General features: G+C 47.4%; 5 protein-coding genes across 5 annotated transcripts; 3 read left to right on the top strand and 2 right to left on the bottom strand.

Annotated features, from left to right (window-relative positions):
- Positions 1-2,228: 2,228 nt before the first annotated feature.
- On the top strand, positions 2,229-4,204 carry K441DRAFT_689858 (uncharacterized protein; the record flags this gene model as incomplete). The annotated part of the gene is made up of 3 exons (XM_067652340.1): positions 2,229-2,615; positions 2,677-3,176; positions 3,349-4,204. The coding sequence occupies 3 exons, from the start codon at positions 2,229-2,231 to the stop codon at positions 4,202-4,204; spliced, it is 1,743 nt and encodes a 580-aa protein (XP_067499135.1).
- Positions 4,205-5,265: 1,061 nt separating this feature from the next.
- On the top strand, positions 5,266-5,643 carry K441DRAFT_680896 (uncharacterized protein; the record flags this gene model as incomplete). Its single annotated transcript, XM_067651414.1, has 1 exon — positions 5,266-5,643. One exon carries the CDS (start codon positions 5,266-5,268, stop codon positions 5,641-5,643), a length of 378 nt encoding a protein of 125 aa, XP_067499134.1.
- A 240-nt stretch (positions 5,644-5,883) lies between these two features.
- K441DRAFT_271973 (cell wall assembly and cell proliferation coordinating protein) lies at positions 5,884-7,816 on the top strand. The gene is made up of 2 exons (XM_067640882.1): positions 5,884-6,134; positions 6,199-7,816. Exons 1-2 carry the CDS (start codon positions 6,124-6,126, stop codon positions 7,769-7,771), a joined length of 1,584 nt encoding a protein of 527 aa, XP_067499133.1. The 5' UTR covers positions 5,884-6,123; the 3' UTR covers positions 7,772-7,816.
- A 3,164-nt stretch (positions 7,817-10,980) lies between these two features.
- Positions 10,981-12,999, bottom strand: K441DRAFT_271846 (uncharacterized protein). The gene has a single exon (XM_067640880.1). The coding sequence runs from the start codon at positions 12,634-12,636 to the stop codon at positions 11,176-11,178; it is 1,461 nt and encodes a 486-aa protein (XP_067499132.1). The 5' UTR covers positions 12,637-12,999; the 3' UTR covers positions 10,981-11,175.
- A 1-nt stretch (position 13,000) lies between these two features.
- K441DRAFT_271936 (uncharacterized protein) lies at positions 13,001-16,627 on the bottom strand. Its single transcript, XM_067640881.1, has 7 exons — positions 16,271-16,627; positions 16,133-16,198; positions 16,018-16,069; positions 14,624-15,931; positions 14,230-14,576; positions 14,018-14,137; positions 13,001-13,960 (listed from the first exon to the last, which is right to left on the bottom strand). Exons 1-7 carry the CDS (start codon positions 16,361-16,363, stop codon positions 13,499-13,501), a joined length of 2,448 nt encoding a protein of 815 aa, XP_067499131.1. The 5' UTR covers positions 16,364-16,627; the 3' UTR covers positions 13,001-13,498.
- Positions 16,628-18,253: the final 1,626 nt, after the last annotated feature.

The following is an 18,253-nucleotide window of genomic DNA, read 5'->3' as shown; positions in this document are numbered from 1 at the left end:
TTAAGACAACGGCAGTAACGAGGAGAGGCTTATACCATAGTTATATAATTACTAGCTAATCCTATTCCGCAGTAAGACTAATTAGTAGCGGTAACAATTTTAATAAACTAGATGTAGTAGTAGAACTAGTAGATACTATAATAGGTGCAGAATGCTATATAGGCGGCGATGCCTCCTTCCGTACAACTAACTATCGCTAATAGTTATTTTATAGTGGACCTTATACTAAATACAAAATCCTTATTAGTGCCATCATTATAAAGCGCTCTATTGGTTCTAGCTTTATCCTCTAAAACGCCTACCTATTACTATCCACCCCTAACTATACCTATAAGCCTACTACCTAGTAGCCCCGCCCGCAGCGATATTAAATAATTAAATAATAAGCTTAGTGCCTTTACTAAATAGCTATAAAGCTATTACCTAGTTGTCGCTAACGCCTTTATTAAAGCGGAGTTAATTTTAATTAAGGAGGACTATAACTTTAAGTTACTTAAGCACGCGCTACTTAATAGTAGTATAGGCTATATAAAGCTGTATAGGATTGGTTTAATATATAGGCTTATTAATCGCATAATAAACTGCTTAGAAGACTTTAGAACAGATTAGCAACGTTCTAATACTATAGTAAAGGCCTTACTTAACGTCTTAATTGGCAAGCACCCTATATAGATATATTATAAAAGACCAAACCTTATCCTTTTTATACTACCTCTTAATTCCTACCCGTAAGAAATAGCCTTTTGCCCTCTTATTAAACCCTTATTACTCTACCGCATGGCTTAAAAAGTTACTAAAGTTATTCTATAGATTAGCTTTAAATTAATAAGCACGTAGCCACTGCTTTAAGTTATGAAAAGAAGCTTTAATTAGATTAAAATTAGGTAAGTAAGGAGGAAGATATTTAAGCCTAATACTAGCAGTATTGTAGAGGCGTTAAACTTCCTAGGTTTAAGTAAGTAATAGTATTAAATACTTATCCTTTATAGACACTATATACCTTATTATAATGGATTAATGTATTATCTATTACTAGAACTAAATAAGGCTGTGGATAAAGCTGCATATAAGTAAGAACCTCGTTCTTTATCCACTTAATAAACATTAGTCCGTTAACAGCGCCCTAGTGTATTAACTAGCTAGGTATATAGCCCTAATAGGTATACGCTAGCAGCAAGCTCTATCTTTTAGATCTTTTTAATTCCGATATTCCTTTAGTAGGCTTATTAATTAGCGCCTATCTATACTTCCTATCTATTGTCTTCTTATTATAAGCTAATTTATTAATAAAGACAAACTAATTATATTTATAGCCATAGATTTAAATAATCTAGTTGTCCCTTAGGCCTAGGTTACGCTACTACGCAATTATCCTTATAACCTTTCTACTCTATTTTCTTCGCTTTAATCCAGCCGATAGTGTGCTTTGTGCTACTATTATATTATATTCGTTGTATAGAAACCAGAGTATCTCTTTAAAATAGGCGTCTGGGCTATATGTAAGGTATTTAAAGAGGCCCTAATTAGTACGCGTTTATTAGTAAAATTAATATTAATATTACTACTTAACGTCATACATCTAGAGCTTTATCTGTAAGCAGTAGTGGCCTGCCATTTCCCCTAATCGGTAGATTAATCTGGCTATACCTCTTTAAATTCGCCTTCTAGCGTTAAAGAGTAGATGGAGGAACGTGGGTCTTAACTTCTATATAGAAGTTGTTGTAGCCGAGGTTAATTAGAGCTTATACAATTGACTTCTGTTTAGTTAACCAGGCGGGTTTACCTATAGCTTTAAATAGAAGATAATAATAAGGCGATAGGTGGTATCATGCGCGGGTACAGAAAAGTGGTTCAAACAGGTGAGGATTCGGTAAATTTCTGTACTTAATCATGGTTTCTGACATAAACCCATCCTTTTCCGAAGCGACTGTAAGAAAAATGAAAATCTTCTCCAAAACATTCTATGAATGAAAATTCAAGTATAATGCCTGATAGTTAGATATAGCAAAGTTTCTATAAGGCTAATTCCGCCTTCTGCTTTAAGTTCAGTCGTGAGAGCTATATGTTAGTACTTTCCCTCGTATTAGAAATCGTGGCTTGGCTCGCCCCGCAACATAACCCCTTATACTTCGTTGTACGATGGCCTGACGCCCCCACTTTCAGGAATCGACAGCTTCCCTGCGAGCCTGTGCTATACCACCTAACGCCCATGACATCCGTTGGCAGCCATGAGCGGAGCTGAAGTCACAGGCCTCATACTGGCCGTGATGCCACTCTTCATATCCGCTCTTGAGGATTACAATGAGGGGCTTGATCCCATCAAAGCGTTTATGAGATGGGAAAGAGAGCTTCCGCAATTTATTCGCAAACTGCGGAATCAGCATGTCCACTACGAGCAGACATTACGGCTACTGCTAGCGCCCATTACATCAGAATTCGAACTCGCGGAGATGATTACACAGCCTAATGGGCCGTTATGGAAAGACGAAATGATGGCTGGAAGGCTTCAAGACAAATTAGCGGAATCATATCAAGCTTACCAGAGCACTATTGTAGACATTGAGAAGGTCATGAAGAAAATTGCAAGCAAGTTGGACCTAGACCGCGCAAGCGACGTACGTTCTCATCCCTCCATTCCATACATGCCTTTAGCTAACTAAAAATATTGACTTTTAGGTTACCAGGAATGACCTCGAAGCCATGCTCATGGCCAATCCACAACAAGCGAATCGCAAATTTCAATTCAAAAAACGGGTCAAATTTGGGATGTCGAAGAAAACTATCAAGGGATTGCTAGAAGAGCTGGATGACTGCAACAAGGAGCTGGAAAGGTTCACGGGACGGAGCGAGAAGCTCGAACCGTACAGGAAGGCATCAAAGCCTTCCTTTGGCAGGCGGCTCCAGCGTATCCAGTTATATGCAAAAAACCTTCACCGTGTTCTAATAGAGTCATGGACTTGCTCATGCCGCACGTCACATTGCACAAATCTACAGCTGGAACAGCGTTTAATGGGGTACACTGATGGAGTCACGAAAGTAAAGGGTCAAATAGATAAGGGCACCTACTTCACCCTGTCGTTCTCGAGCACTTGCCCGCCTTGGACTTGGCAGGAAGCGGAAATCCGTATTCAAGAGCCGGAAGAAGAAGTGTTAGAGAAACTGGTCGTGCGGTCCAAGTAAGTCTAATTTAAATCTTCCATTTGTGAGGTCGCCTGGACTTCAGACAGCCTTACTTCAGAGAGTGTGCGCCCTTGCAATCCCCGCCCAGAGTGCTTTGAGGGGGACAAGATCTTTAGATTGGATTGACTGGATTTCCCGTCATTGATATTGATTACTTACTCATTACAGAATCTCAAAGAACGTGAGTTTCTCTACGTTACCTTCTGCACTATCACCGCCGTACTCGGCCATGCCGCAATCTACAAGTGCGTCTGCCAAGTCTCTGCAGGAGATCAAAGATATATGCTCCGCGATTCAACGTCATGCAAGCGTCCCTTGCATCGGCTTTTCTTTAGATAGTAGCGGCAAGCTTCGTGGGGTTTACCCTGTTAACCAACACAGCGAAATTGCCTGGCATGGATGCGACACGGTAACACTTGAAGAGCTCCTCACTCAACCGCCTTTAATCAACGGTAAGTCTGCAAAGCTTACGAGAAAGGAGCGTTATATCCTTGCAGTCACACTTGCATCGTCCACGTTGCAGCTCAATTCGACACCTTGGTTTAGCGACCAATGGAGCGGGAGGGATATTTTATTTCACCGCATCTCGAACGGTGCTCGCCCAATCGACATCGAGCACCCGTATGTAACTCAAAAGCTCATGGCAATCCAAAACGGCGGACCAAATGGCGTGCAGACAGGCCGAACTTTCCATAATAAGAACACGATCCTTCTGGCGCTTGCGGTTGCACTTCTAGAACTGTACTTCGGTGTGTCAGCTGAACAACGCCAGCAAGCCGACTTCTTTGCCTCCAATGGCAATTCTAATCCATGGACAGTTTTCACTATGGCATATAAATGGACGGAGAACGAGACAGAGAATCTATCGGCAGCTTTCTTGGCTGCAGTCACTCACTGTCTCCGTTGCTTTGGTGATCCTAGCAGCACTTTGCAAGATCCCGACTTCTTTCAAGCAGCAGTAGAGGGAATTGTGCTGCCATTGCAGGATGAACTTTTGCAGTTCCTTGGGAAGCCGGCTCCTTGAATATCACTGCACAAAAATTTCCGAATCCAATCATGTGGGAGAACGGAGATTTATTTCCTAATGCCTCCCAGCAGATCTTCGGCACGAATACACGCAACCACACCATCGAGACATGGAAGATTCCCATGCGGGTCTCAGACGCCCTATCACAGCAATACTGGGTTTGCTGGCGCGTGTCTGATACGGGTCGTCCCACGTGGCTCCCGGTCGATCCGGGGAATTTAGCGCCCTCAACCGCGCTTCCCACATGCGGGTGTTCGTCAAGGTGTTTCAGATCATTATTCGCACCTTCTAGCCGATGGGGCGAAGCGAGCTGCTTGCTTTGTCTTCGCCGTCATGGTTGCATCCATGATCCTACGCTTCGCCGGAGCGGATCATTCATTACTAGCCTCTATGTGGGCGAACATGCGAAGCTAGGGTGAAGCCACAGTTGAGATAAGAGCCCACTAAATTAGAGGCCTGGTGTGTGTAAAGTATGGCTTGGCGGGTTAGAAGAAGGGATTTTGAGGCTTAGAGATCAACGTCACTACGCGAGCTGCATGTAGACATCTAGCATGAAACGCAATCCTCGCGATTATTACCAATAGAGATGAGCGTTTGGAACGCCTCTAGCTAAGACCGGCAAATATTTTCTGTGATATCATGTACATGGACTCTTGGCATGCTCTGGTTATCGCAAGACGGTGTGAAGTGCTGCATCACAGAGGCGCGGCTGTGCATTGGCCGCGTCATCTACATTGTCGTTGACAGCTGCAGGACTGTATCTTGGGAAGAATTTGAGTAGGACAATGGAAAAGGCGTCCAGGCACTCAGGTGTGTCGCCGGCCCCGCAACACCGCGATAGAGTAAGGGCTGAAGAGGGCGATAATGCATGTGAAATGCCGAAGAATCACCAATGTTGGAATACTCTAAACACAAGCCGCGTTAGCCGTGGGAGTGGAGTGCTTTGAGAGGCGTCCAGATAATCTTGAGAATAGTCGTTAAGGCTTCTGTGGGAGGTGAGAGGCGAAAATTAGCGGAGGCTCTCGTCCCTTGCGGGTTGGGGGCAAGCCTCACGCATCATGGCTTTCGCAGCATTCCAGGCTGGGCAACTCGCCACCGTCGGGGAAAGTGCGGGTGTGTGGCACAGGCAGTACAGGAAGAGGCAGTGGTGGGCGCGGGTGCGAGAGGGGTTAGATGCCAGAAACCAGCGGGTAACCGTTTGGTCGGCACAGTTCAGCGACAGGGGCTGGGCTGTTGGTTGCTGTAGCGCTAGAGTTAGCTCAGGGACGATCAGCGCCGGACGAATGGCGACTGCAGCGAGCAATTTAGGAGGCGCGGGAGGTGTTTGGCGACAACAACACAACGAGATTGCCTCCGATCGCCGCAAGAGCAAAGTGTTTCATCTTGAGCACGAGGAGATGGGGCAGCGGCCGGCTGCTTTCGCCATGCTATTTTAATTCCAGGACCGAATTATCTACATTGTCCGCAGCGTCCTGGCCCTCTTGTTACCCACCGTCACTCGGAATCAGCCGCGCGCAACTTCTTCGGCTTGGCACAAATGGTTTGTCCATGAGGGCCAATTCCAAACACTGGGAAACATTCTGTCCTCCAACCAAGACCTCCTCAACCTCCAACCCTCCACACAACCCTCCTGTCAGCCTTGCACATTTGCACCGCCGCTCACCGTTTTAATAAAATTAAGCATCGGGCGGTCAGGGCGCGTGCGCCGCGTAGAGCTTGGCTTAATTGATACTCCTTTTCAGTGACGTGCCTCCTCTGCAAGATTCTCACCCAGTTTCTCTCTCCTCTGCGCGACACTCCCGATCTTATCGCCAAACACTGAAACCGCTTTGTCAACTGTTCTCTTCCTCAACGTCCACTCCCTCCCGCCGTGAACATTTGTCAAGCTGTCTGTCACAGCTGAGACCGCGCCGGCCATGGCACAGTCGTAAGCAACCCTTGAACAAAACTCCTTTTCTGCAATCCCTTCTGTGATACTCAAAACCTTGCAGATTTGCCTCGCAATGGCGCTCCTTCTGGCACACAATGACTTCAAACGATCGCCATGCCTCCCACGACTCCCCTTACCGAACTGGTCGACATATTCCTCTCCCGCAGAGCCGCCATGCTCCTCTCACGGCGATCACAACGAGCGGCGTGGAGTCCCGGGTAGATCTTGCATCACCCTACGGGCAGGATGACCCGGGCATGAGCAATGGATTCATCGGCTCTCCGAAAGGCCCTATGTCACCTCACTCACCCTATTCCCCTGGAATGCGGTCGTCGCTAAGTCGGCAAACAACCGAGACCGAGACATTCGACAAAAACCCGTCCGGCGAAATTCAGATGCAGAACTTCAACGAGGGCCTGCCTCCGCCTCCTCCCATCGGTCATTCTTGGAAGCGCATCGACCGGTGGGTGGAAGATCACTACGAGGAACTTTTTGACAATGTTTGTGAAGGAGCTACTTCGAACGATGTCAATGAGCTAGAACACGAACTAGACTGCACATTACCTCAGGATGTCCGCGAATCATTACAGATCCACGACGGCCAAGAACGCGGAGGCCTTCCAACTGGCGTGATATTTGGGTGCATGCTGCTCGATTGCGAAGAAATCGTTATGGAGTGGCAAAATTGGCGCAAGGTCAGCGAAGAATACCTCACGCAAAAACCAAACTACCGAACTCCTCAAATCCCATCGAAAGCATTCGCTGGTGCTTCGTCGTCCATCACCCCACCACCGCAGCCACAGCAGTCAGGTCATCCGCTCTGGCGGCAGGAGCTACTCGCACGCCAGGACTCGCAGCCGCCAAATGCAGTACAGAAAGCATATGCCCACCCCGCTTGGATCCCACTTGCCCGCGACTGGGGAGGTAACTACCTTGCTACGGACCTCGCTCCTGGCCCTGCCGGTCAATGGGGTCAGATAATTATCTACGGCCGTGATTACGATTGCAAGTACGTTATCGCGCGCTCCTGGGCTGCATTATTAGCCATGGTTGCCGATGATTTGGGTACCGACAAAGTCTGGGTGGACGAGGACACTGGCGAGCTCAAACTCCGCGAATTCAAGCGCCAGAACATTGAGCCACCTTATCTCGAGATCCTCCGCTGGCGCTGCGATCAGAAATATGGCCGAAAAGCTCCAAAGAGGCGGTCTAGCAGCGGATTACGCATTAACGCCAGTGTGGGTGGTCCTGCACCTCCCGGAAGCACACATAGTGCCAGCCCTTATTCCAGTCCGACAAGTGTAGTTGAGGAACGTGGACGCAGCCCGCACCGCTTTTCGCAGAAGTCAAAGGGTGTTAGCCCTAGAGCCCACATCTCCAGCCCGCTAGCCAGAGTTGCCGAGGAGAATCCTCAGCCTATCAGAGTACACACAGACCTAAACGGAGTGAACGGAAAGAATGGCGCTCCGATTGAGAGGCTTGTATCAATCGACACACCCCGACCGAGCGAGGACCTCGTTGGAACTCCACGGAAAACTAGTTTTGGCAGCGACAAGGAGAACTGCGAGAAGGCAAAAACAGGCAGTGTTAAGAGTCCAATTCAAGAGACTGAAATGAAAACGGTGGAGATATAGGCATGCTTGGCGTTAGCGGGAGCATATTAGCACTTTGGGCTTCATACTCCTTGCATTGGGGGTACGATGACACATTTTCAATCAATGCATTACATCCGCTGGATACAGGCGTCACGAAATCGGCAAACTTCACACTTTAATATTAATCTCGCAAAATTCCCGGACGAAGAGCGCATGTGACGGGCAGACGCGCTGGAAAACGAGGCGTCAATTGAAATTATACGGCAAATGCAACTAGTAACAGCACACATTTTGCAAATCCTCTTTCGACATTGAATTGCGCAAATGGGCCGGGCCGGGCCAGGCTGGGGCGATGGGAGTACGAATATAAACGGAGCATTCTGGGTTTCGTGCTTTTTTTACTTCTTTCTACTGTTCTTCGACAACAAGCCCGCTTTTCTCACACTTATTAGTTGCGGAGATGACTTGGGTGGTGCGGCTGAATGTTGTTCTGTTTTTCTGTTCTTGTATTGCTGTGTACCAATCGAACCAAGCAATCATCTGGCGTATTTGAAAACAGCCTCTTTTTTGCAAACCGAGTCATGGTTTCGTGAGAAACGATGCTAAACTCTTTTCATTCTCTGGTGCTTTACTTGTGCAGAAGGAGAAGTGTACTGCATGCGGGCGTTCCACGGCAGCGAGCCCTGCATTCTTCCACCTCCTCTATATGCACGTACTTCCTCTTTGCTCCCCTCGAATTTCCCCGCTCCTGCTCTTATAACACCTCTACCACCTTTCAGTCTTCTCTTCGCACATCACGCGCGATAGATGCTTCTACCCTGTCTTCCTTCTCCTCACAATACACTTTATTTCCTTCATACACCCAACTCTGCTCTGATCTGGCTTTCGCATACGCATACGCATGGCGGGCGACTACGGGCACATGGGTTCTATTACCTTGCATTTGGCGGATTGGAGCTTTTGATTTTCTGATACATGGAAGGGCTTTGAGAGCTTGATGGGGTTCGATTCTTGGTATGGGAAATTAAGGGAACCAGGGGTAATAAGTTTTGTGGGGAGGAGAGTGGAGGTGCAAGGAGTAGGTAGGAAATGAAGAAAGATTACTTTATGGCTCGTGCTTGTGCTTGAATAGGGGAGGAGCAGTGAGTGAACAGTGCGTAGTCACACGAAGAAAAGGAGGTGCTTGACGTTGTACGACTAGGATTGCATGCTTTCACCGCTCTTGAGGCTGGTGAACTTGTGATCTGACTTGTGCAAGCGGTGTGGGCTTTGGAAACTCGACCGCTTGGAGGTTCATGGCACGAGGACGGAATAAGCGGTATGTTAACCGCAGTATTTAAGTCTGTCTCTACTCGTGCTTCTTTCAGGTCAAAGAAAAGCGTGTTGCTGGATTGCCACCCAAGATTCTAACACTCCAAGCAGGCGAACTCTAGTGCAGGAATATTTACCTGTGTTTCTAGCACACTGATTAATTTTGTGCAGCAAAGCTTTTGTCTCTAGAGTCCTTCGTCAGACTTCTCTTTATTTCTTGAACATCTTAGGCCACCTATTGTCTGAGAAAATGACAAGCCTATGCAGGTAGCACGTAGAAATGCCCTCACAAGCATTGCCACAGCTATTGCCACAGCTTTCAGCGAACTGGCTCTCGCACACACCCGAATCGCGTTCGACATTCTCTCGGGTATTCTTCTGCCATCTTATATCAAGAATGTCCCTATCCACCAGCAAGCGGTACTTGTCACCATGCACTACTTCCTACCACTCAGATACCGTCCGGCAAAGGAACCTCATGGCACCACCTCTTCCACGCGGGCCGTTCGCTAGTACCAAGAACTCACTAAAAGGTATTGGGATTACATGACCGTGCGAATTACGCTCCTACCAATAAGCCCTCACGCCGTACCACGAGCCGACCTGAACCAGACCAAGCGGTCGACTTTGGCCAGGAGGTTCCAATCCCAGCTGCGGAAGCCTAGATGCACAGCTCCTCTTTACCTAGTTCCGCCTGACCCCAGCGATCGCAGCACGCACGCTCGTAAAGGAGTTGCAGACCTCGAGATGTCCATTATATAGCGTTCCCGCGTATCGTGTCAAGCATTCGCGCGTGCGCTAGCAAAGATACCCAAATACTGCGCAGTACCTATCAGATGACGGGGCTGCTTAGCTAGATCTGGATGTACGGCGAGCACTCATTCTCCCATCTTTGCAGCTATCGGATTGTTTTGGCCCGGTACGCGTGATATGTTATTTGTTTTAGTTCCGTGGGGTTGCGTTATAAAGATCTTTGATCAGTGAGGTTTAATGGTAGAGATACCAAAAACCATCCACACTCCACTGCTCATCGCATTCTCTGGCACCCGTAAAGAAGCAATTATACTTGCACTACACCAGTCAAAAAACCGCCCAGTACCCTTAATAACTAAAAATATGAGGATAAATTCATCTCAGGTCGATACAGGTACTGCACGGTGCATCGCATCCAGTAGGCTGCCCGCAATTCTGACAGGGAGTCAGTCTAAAAAGCCCTGAGGATAAAGGTTTAACCCATTCTCATACATGTCTCGTAAAACAAGTCGCAGCCCTCGCAGAAAGTCAGTGGTGGTGGCAGGGCTGCCGTGTCTCGGTCTGCTTCCTCTATGTTATTTGTGTCATCGGCCGCGCGCTTAGCCAGCGCTTCCCCGGAGCCGTGGGGACCGCACTCGGGGGAACAGAAGGGCCCTCTGCACCATCCGTGACGGCACGGCTTCATCTTCGCTTCCTCTGGCTCTGCTGTGCGCTCAACCAGCTCTTCACCAGACTCGTCAGGGCCATACTCGGGAGAGCAGAACGGCGCACCGCACCATCCATGATGACAGGGCTTTATCTTCGCCTCCTCCGGCACCGCGGAGCGCAGCCACCTCAACATCCGTATCCAAAGGCATACACTCCGAATAGCAAAACGGCGCGCCGCATCACCCATAATTAGATCAGCGGCAGCCGCGCGCGAGATCAGCGCAGGGGCGTTGGAGTCGGCGACGTTGTTGGGGTCGCATTCGGGATAGCAGAAGGGTGCGCCGCACCAGCCGCGGTGGCAGGGCTTAATTTTTGAGTCGGGGACGGCGGCGGGGTTGGCGGCGGGGTTGGGGTGAGGGAAGGTGGAGGAGAGAGTGAGGAGAGTGGTGAAGAAGAGGGGTATGAGGATGAGGGCGATCGAGCTAGAGAAGTTGTAGAGGTAGAGAGAGTTAAAGGAAGAAGCGAGGCCGACTACTTATATGCCTTCGGCCATGCTACCCATTGACCTGCTAACTAAACATATACCTATTAAAAGCCTTAAATATCTCATCACGGCTCATTGGTCCTAACGATTTGATTGGCTGACCCTTATCGATAACCATTGGACGCGAAGCAGCGTTGCGAGGGATAACTTCAAAAAGTAACTCAAAAATTGAAAGTACTTTTGGCCATCACTCAATCAATGACCAGAGATTTACAGGCCTCCCAGGGCCGCAAGGAAATTCTAGTGCGGGACATGAATATTTGAGAGACATACTTGCATGAGAACCTCGTGTAGAAACAATATCGGAACGAGACAAATCAGAAAAAGAATTGGAACGAGAACTTCCTGAAAAAGACTCTCCTGAGCATGAGACATCTGAACGAGACGATTTTGGCACAGGTGAAATAGAAATGGCCGGGTTGGGAAGGCTTTCGTGATGTGTGGGCGAAGCCTTTTTGACATTAGAGCACTCCGAACTTTCTAGGGGTTTCGGAGCCATGGCGTAGTAAATCGGTAATGCAACCACAGCATTGATGAAATCGTCAGTATCCAGAATCTCTTCCACCAACGCTTTCAATCTGTTCATTACATTGCGGATAGCAGGACTCTCACTGCCCTCCTTAAGCCGTCGCCAAGCAGTTACAAGCAGCAGAGACACGCTGACCGAGCCGTATTGTTGAGGCTCATTGTCCGTTATTGCTCCAGTAAGCTCATAGACATTTTTCCCTTGTATGGTGATGTCTCGGGTGAGTTGTGTTAGCTCGTGAGCATGTTTGGTCTTTCCGTCGTGTTGCATTTGCATCGCTGCTCGCTCAAGTGCTCTTAAAGCTGAGATCTTTCCAAGACACAACCATCCAAGCGGTTTGCTTTCCAGTGTGAAGTTGAACTCATCGAGAGCGATGAGGAGCATGGCGTGAATTGTCATAGCTGCGCGAATACCAGCATTGGTGTTTCCGAGCTCGAAGTCCAGATGTCCGCCGACATTACGAAGCAGTTTCTGATGCAATCCGAAGTGTTTTAGCAACTCTTTGAGGGTGATCGGCAGTTCAAACGAGCTTCCTATCCCGGCTTCTTTTGCTAACCTCCTCGTGTCTAGGTATCCAATGATTGGGGCTACATCATTCTGATTGAAACCGAGTTTTTTCATGATTAAAAGGTCTCTTTCGAGATGGTGTGACACGAGCACGATACTACGAAGCGGCCCAAACTCAAGAGTAGCTGGCCTAGTATGCGAGGTAAGGCTATTAAACCTATCCGTATTCGTCTTTCTCGGGTAATTTTGGTTGAAGTAGATTGACTTAGTATCGGTTATACAAAATATGTCTGCTAAAGTAGCTTTGATATCTCGTTTCTGGATCCATTCTGCGGCTTCTGCACGAACTTGTTCTGGATTCTTGTCGAAGATCTTACGCACCCAACCAGGTACAGTGTCTTTGACGCATATATGTCGCGTCTGTATAGCCTTTTGTGCTTTGGATATGAGGTTGCTAGATAGGTCTCTCGTGTCGAGAGTGGAAATCCCGATGTCGGTTACACAACATTGGTGTCGTTCAAAGTCAGTGGCGATAAAGACTACATCGGAATCATGAGGAGACGTATAGAATCGGAGAAAGTCTTGCAATTCTGAGATATTTCCGCACCGAGCCATTGCACGACTTGTCAAGTAGGGAGCGAGGACTTCGTCGTCAACCCGTGGAAGGCTTGATACAAAGTCTTCGGTGTTATCTGAACGAGAGCGATTATGGTGAGCATGAGGATACGGGTGAAAATTCTTGCAATCATTGCGAATACTTATATTATGCGTCTATTACTCTCAGACTACATTAGAGTTAAACTTTCCAATTGAGTTTATTGCTCTGACATGGTAAATTTTCGGGATTTAAAGTCTGTCAATTGAGCGGCAACCATGCCGAAAGAAGCGCATGGTTGCAATACTAGGGAAAGTATTAACTTCATGGGATCTCTACTCATATTAAATCCGTTGAGATGGTTGCATGAATGAGTTAACCAGCGGATGAGCTGATTAGAGTGTTTGACTTACTTCGTTGAAGAAACCCGCTTCCGTCCTAAACCCGCAACTCTATTTCATCTGGAATAGTAAACCTTCCAAAAGTGTAATCAAGATCTGTGCGAGCGATCAAGGATTAAATTAAAACCAGTATCTGCAAATGTCACGTGCTTGATCCAATCAACAGTCATTGTTTGTAGAGTCCATCTGGCACCTAAGCGTTCCAACTGCCAGCCCTATCAAGAACACTCATCATTTTAGGACTTGCTAGATGCATCAATAACTCGGGATTTACACTCCAGAACTGGGTATTTAAAAAGCGGCGAGCACCACATTGACAAAACATCATCAGTTATACCAGTTACCGTCGGAACTCTCTCGGTTCGACTCAAAGGCTTGGTAATTCGACGCATTTGTGACGGATACCCAGAAGAGATGCGCTTATATCAACCGGGGAAAACCGACATCCAAAATAACCACCGGAGCTATTGAATTTGGCCCATCAGCGTGTTTGAGATGTGTACTCGATGTGTTCCGTGTCTGACCCTTCTGAGAAGATAGCCGCAGCAGAATCCTGGAATACCCTCATTGAGTTAGCGCCATCAGCCATCTCGACGTCCTGACTCTCGTCGATCCCTCCTGCCCCAGTCCTGTTCAAGCCGGTCATATCAGCAACAAGACCCGTAGTACCCTCTCGCTCTGTCATCTCTGTGTCAGGAGTCAACGTGTTGCTACTCACGTTGTCCGTCTGACTATCCAACCACTCTTGACCGCTCATATCCTCATATCTTTTATTATGTTCATCACCATCCTTGCTCACGTTGTTCCACTGCTCCCAAGTATCGTACTTTGCGGGGTCATATGCTGAAGTGTATTCCGGTGGCTGTTCTTCCCAGGTGTTGCCTTTCTCATGAGTCTGAAGATCTTCCATGAAAGCAAGATTGTCACGTTTAACAAAAGCCTGCTTAAAAATCAGCACTAGAAACAATAGGATTTTCCTGGAAAGTCTCTAGTGACCTACTTCGAGTGGCTTGGGTAAGGGTATTGGCGGCGCACTGATTGCAGCATCAGTGGCGTAGACCAGTAAGGCTTCATTGCGTTCTTCGCTCGCTTTTTCAAGAACCGCTTTTTCGGTAAATTTCTGTCAATGGAAATTAGCCTGTTAGCTTCTCGTGAAATTAGGCGGTAAATGAGGATTTCGCTAGCGTAGACCGCAAGAAGGCGCATCCTTACCTCCCGTGTGATATATGGCTGAGCGCTGGCATACGAGTATTCAACCCTCCACCATTGTGAAGCATCTGTAGGAGTATCCCCAGAGCTAGAATCATTCGGCTCAACAGGGCTTAAAACATAGATAACATTCGACTGTGTTGAGACGCCTCTGAGCTTGTAGCGAACCTTCGGGGTTTTTTCAACGGATTCTGCGAGTTCATATGAGACTCTACTCTCTCTTATGGGCTTTCTAGAGGAGCTTGTAGACTGGTTGTTATTTTCATTTGTAGGTTCCTCGATGGGTCCCTTGAATAGACTGGAAATCCGCTCGAGGATTTCGCGCGCCTTCTGCTTCTGTTCATCAAGCTCTGGAAAATGTTAATTATGAAAATGAGAAGTTAATATCGAAAACTACCTTTGATCTTGCGTTCGATGCTTTCGTAGATTGCTTGAAGCTGTGTAAGAGCATAGGCATCATGGGGATCCTCCGGTTCTCCATCGGGTTGTTCGAATGCTTTGATGCTTGTTTTCAGAAGAAGCAAGGCATCTACGGATTCCCCAGTTTTCTTGTTCTTGTGGACCTTGAAGTTTGTCCTCTTAGCTTCGATTCGTTCAATTTCTTCTTCACACTGCTTGATTTTGTGACGCATGGATGTGATGTCCTGCTCATTGCTTTCCAGATACCTGTCCGCGTAGAACACTGCCGGTATTTTTACATCCAAGCTCTTTGCACCTGCATCGGACTGGGTGAGTTTCACTATCAACACGTTGCTAATGTCCCTCACGAATGCAGAACCCTCGTTACTAAACATATGATCATCCAAAACGTCATAGAGAGTCATTGGTTCCCCGGGAGTCGTATGAACAACCGTGGCGTCAAGCCAGAAAGAATTTTCAAGAGACCCGTTTGCGTTTACTGTGCAATGCAACAAGCTACTCGCATCATAGCCTGGGGTCTGATGGCGCACTGCCGATTCCCAGCCAATCAAGAATTTGTGGAAATCGGGCTTGTTGTAATCGTCGATAAGTTCGGCGGCGGCCTTAATGAAGCCAACAAGATTACACAGTGGTTCTAGGCTACCATATGCTCGATCTGTGTGATCCAAAAGAGTAGCCACTCGTTGTACTTCGTGAATCAGCTCTAGCTCCGGATTGATGACAGACCTGGATCCTATCTCGGCGGGCCCGGAGGGCGTGATAGCCGTTCCTGTCCACCAGTTTCCATCGTGGCCGTAGTCAGATAATAAATTCTCCGGGGAGAGGAAGGCGTTTCGAACCAGCGGGATCGAGTGGAGTATTGTGAACAGAGCCGAAAGATAATCGCCAGATGGTAGAGGTTTGATAAAGGCGGGCCCGCCTTCTTCACGTTTGCGTTGGTTGATCTCGACATCTGGGATGAATTCGTGCGCTGACGAGCCTGCAAGAGTTATAGCCCATTTGCTATTATCATAAAATGATTTGGTAGCTGGCCCAAAATGGGGTCCCGAGTTACCTATAACACCCGACTCCTGGCCAATCGCTTCAACGCCTATGATTAGTATCAGCCCTCTCATCCATTGTGAAGCTTCTACTGCTTGTGCCATAGTATTTGGGACTGACTTGGGATTGGGGTATCTACTAGATTTATGCCAGAGTCTGTTGACCGATGGCTGGCTCTTGAGGGAGGCCGAGTAGGAGCCCCAGTGTGAGAAAAGTTGGCCGGTGTTGTTTCGTAATTGTTGATCTGGAAAGCTTTTGAAATTCAGCAGGTCAGCCTAGCCACCACACAAGAGCGTAAGTAAGCCGCGCAGGAATATACAGCAAACTCACATGGAATGTTAGAACCATATTGGGTGAACTGATTTTCGTCCCATCCTGTACTCTGCAAATGTGCGGTAAAATGGTTCAGCGACTATTGCCAGACGTATGTGGACATGCTCCCAACCTGAGCTCCAGTATGACCTTGGTCAAAGAACGAGGAGATTGCACGCTCTAGTTTATTGTCCGCCGTCTAAATTGTGCCAAATAATATTAGCAGAAAAGCAGAGCATACAGCTTGTCGGGAGTTGAGCGCAGCTCATACCTTGAGCAATTGACGAGCCTGTTGATCTGTTACCTGACCTCCAGTTATTTCAATGAATGCCTGAACATCTTCTAAGGATGGCTCGGCTGCCATAGTAGCTCAAATGTACAAAGAAGAGTTATGCAAGGTAAGAGGGGACCACGCTCGATGGGTTTGGATGAGATGAAGCTAGTCGGCGATGATGTAGTTGGGGAATGTTGTCCTCATGAGCGGGGTGATGGTTTGTATCTTCTGGTAACAAGGTAGAAGCTGTCCTTATGTACCGGCGGATGAAAGGAGGTAACACTTGAGGGTGCGATTGTGATAGAAGACTGTTTGAAAGCGCATCCTCGCATGGGTGGGCAGATGATGATGTTGCCAAAACTTTATCAAACAGAATGCAAACACGCCGCCGCAGATGCCTGCCAGGCCGCAAGGCGGAGGAGGATCGGCAATCTTGATCAACGCCTGCCAAGGCTTGAAATGTACTTACAGTACTAAAGGCAATGATTTCACTTCAGCCCAGCTTCTAACAGAACTGCAGATCTACGAGAGACACGGTTGGAAAAAGCAATGTTCCTGTTTGACTACGCCACTATTCTTGCCACACAGCCTTGGTGTCTATAGGGGGCATATATGCCTACTATTGCCCTGGCTTCGCATCTCTTTTTCAAGATGACCCCCCATCAGATATTCTCATGTTTAGCAATACGTTTTCTCTTCGGCTTCGTCCATATCAACGGGTATACCTTTTCCCCATGGTTATGTCCATTGCATGTCTTGCAAGTCTCGTTTCAGCCTCCCCATTAAACCAAAAAGCAATAGCTGTTCTAGATGGCGTATCCGGTTTTGGGAACTTATTGTTAGAAACTAGGGAAAAACTCATGAATTCAACCCGCCATGATACTGTTGTCGCGGACCATTCTATTTTGAACTGCACATTTTCTAGTCCTGTTGGTGTAGTCACAACTCACGTCTTAACAAGACTCTACTGGCTGAGACGTGTTCTGGTGTGTGTCCATTATCGTTTGGTACTGGAAATCCGGCAAGTTCCTACGCATCCTGCTGAATGACTGCACGCTAATAGTAGGGCGGACTAGGACATCTCTGGCAAAGGCGTAAGTCCAAATGTATTTCACTACCAACGCAAGACCTTGGGCAACTCTCTAGGGAAAACTCGGAATTGTGCATTCAAGCCCATGAATGCCTCTAAATAGGAAACAGGTCATGATATCGTATTTCATGCAAGTCGGCAGCAGAATCCTATTCAGCCCTTTGCTTTACCTCTCCTACGCTTTTACCGATACCTATAGCCACGCCTTTGGCGGAAATAGTCGGAGCCCTTCAAAGTCTACAAAAATCAGTATGGAAACGAATGTCTTCCTCTGCCTATCCATCTTCATTGCTGGCTCGTACGCTTCAGACAAATTTCTTCAATCTTCGAGATAATCTTCATCCAAGACCTCATGGCTTTTCAAATGGCGCAGCTAGGTGTAGCTATACCTGAACTTAAGACAAGTCACTTTATCCACTTATACTTTATGTTCATGGCGTAAGCTGCTACATACTTCACCAATACCGTCCCGAAACAGGCTGTACCTGAAATGGCATGGGAATGCTAGGCGTTACGCGGCTTTTTGCCATCTTATAAACGTGGTTCTGTTATCGATCTTAGCCTGCCATTCTCTCCTACCAGCTACAACAACCTCATAGTTGCTCAGCCCTTCATCGGAATGGCGGTTGTATTCAGACTCATAATTTTGGGTATTTTCCTTGGGAGGCTACGAAAAAATACTTGCCACACCTTTGGAAGGCTATGGTCAGACGACAGCCGTGTTAGTGTGGTTACCGTTTCTCAAGGATACTTCTCTGGAACTCTGGGGTAATATGCCCGATCATTCGGAAGCTCTATTTGGACCTCTTCTAACAGTTGTAGAATTATGGCGAGTTTGGCGCAAGCTGAAGAAGAGCAAAGTAGATCATACGGAGGAACATCTTCTGACC

The sequence above is a fragment of the Cenococcum geophilum genome (genome assembly GCF_001692895.1).
Source record: "Cenococcum geophilum 1.58 unplaced genomic scaffold K441scaffold_54, whole genome shotgun sequence".
NCBI classification, from domain to species: Eukaryota; Fungi; Ascomycota; class Dothideomycetes; order Gloniales; family Gloniaceae; genus Cenococcum; species Cenococcum geophilum.
This window is presented reverse-complemented; position numbering and strand designations above follow the sequence as displayed.

Coding starts and splice junctions, on each gene's coding strand:
- K441DRAFT_271936 (XM_067640881.1), bottom strand. CDS start 16,363: ATGGCAGCCGAGCCATCCTTAGAAGATGTTCAGGCATTCATTGAAATA. Junction 15,932..16,017: donor ATATGGTTCTAACATTCCAT/GTGAGTTTGCTG, acceptor AAAGCTTTCCAG/ATCAACAATTACGAAACAAC. Junction 14,138..14,229: donor AGCCATATATCACACGGGAG/GTAAGGATGCGC, acceptor TTCCATTGACAG/AAATTTACCGAAAAAGCGGT.
- K441DRAFT_271846 (XM_067640880.1), bottom strand. CDS start 12,636: ATGGCTCGGTGCGGAAATATCTCAGAATTGCAAGACTTTCTCCGATTC.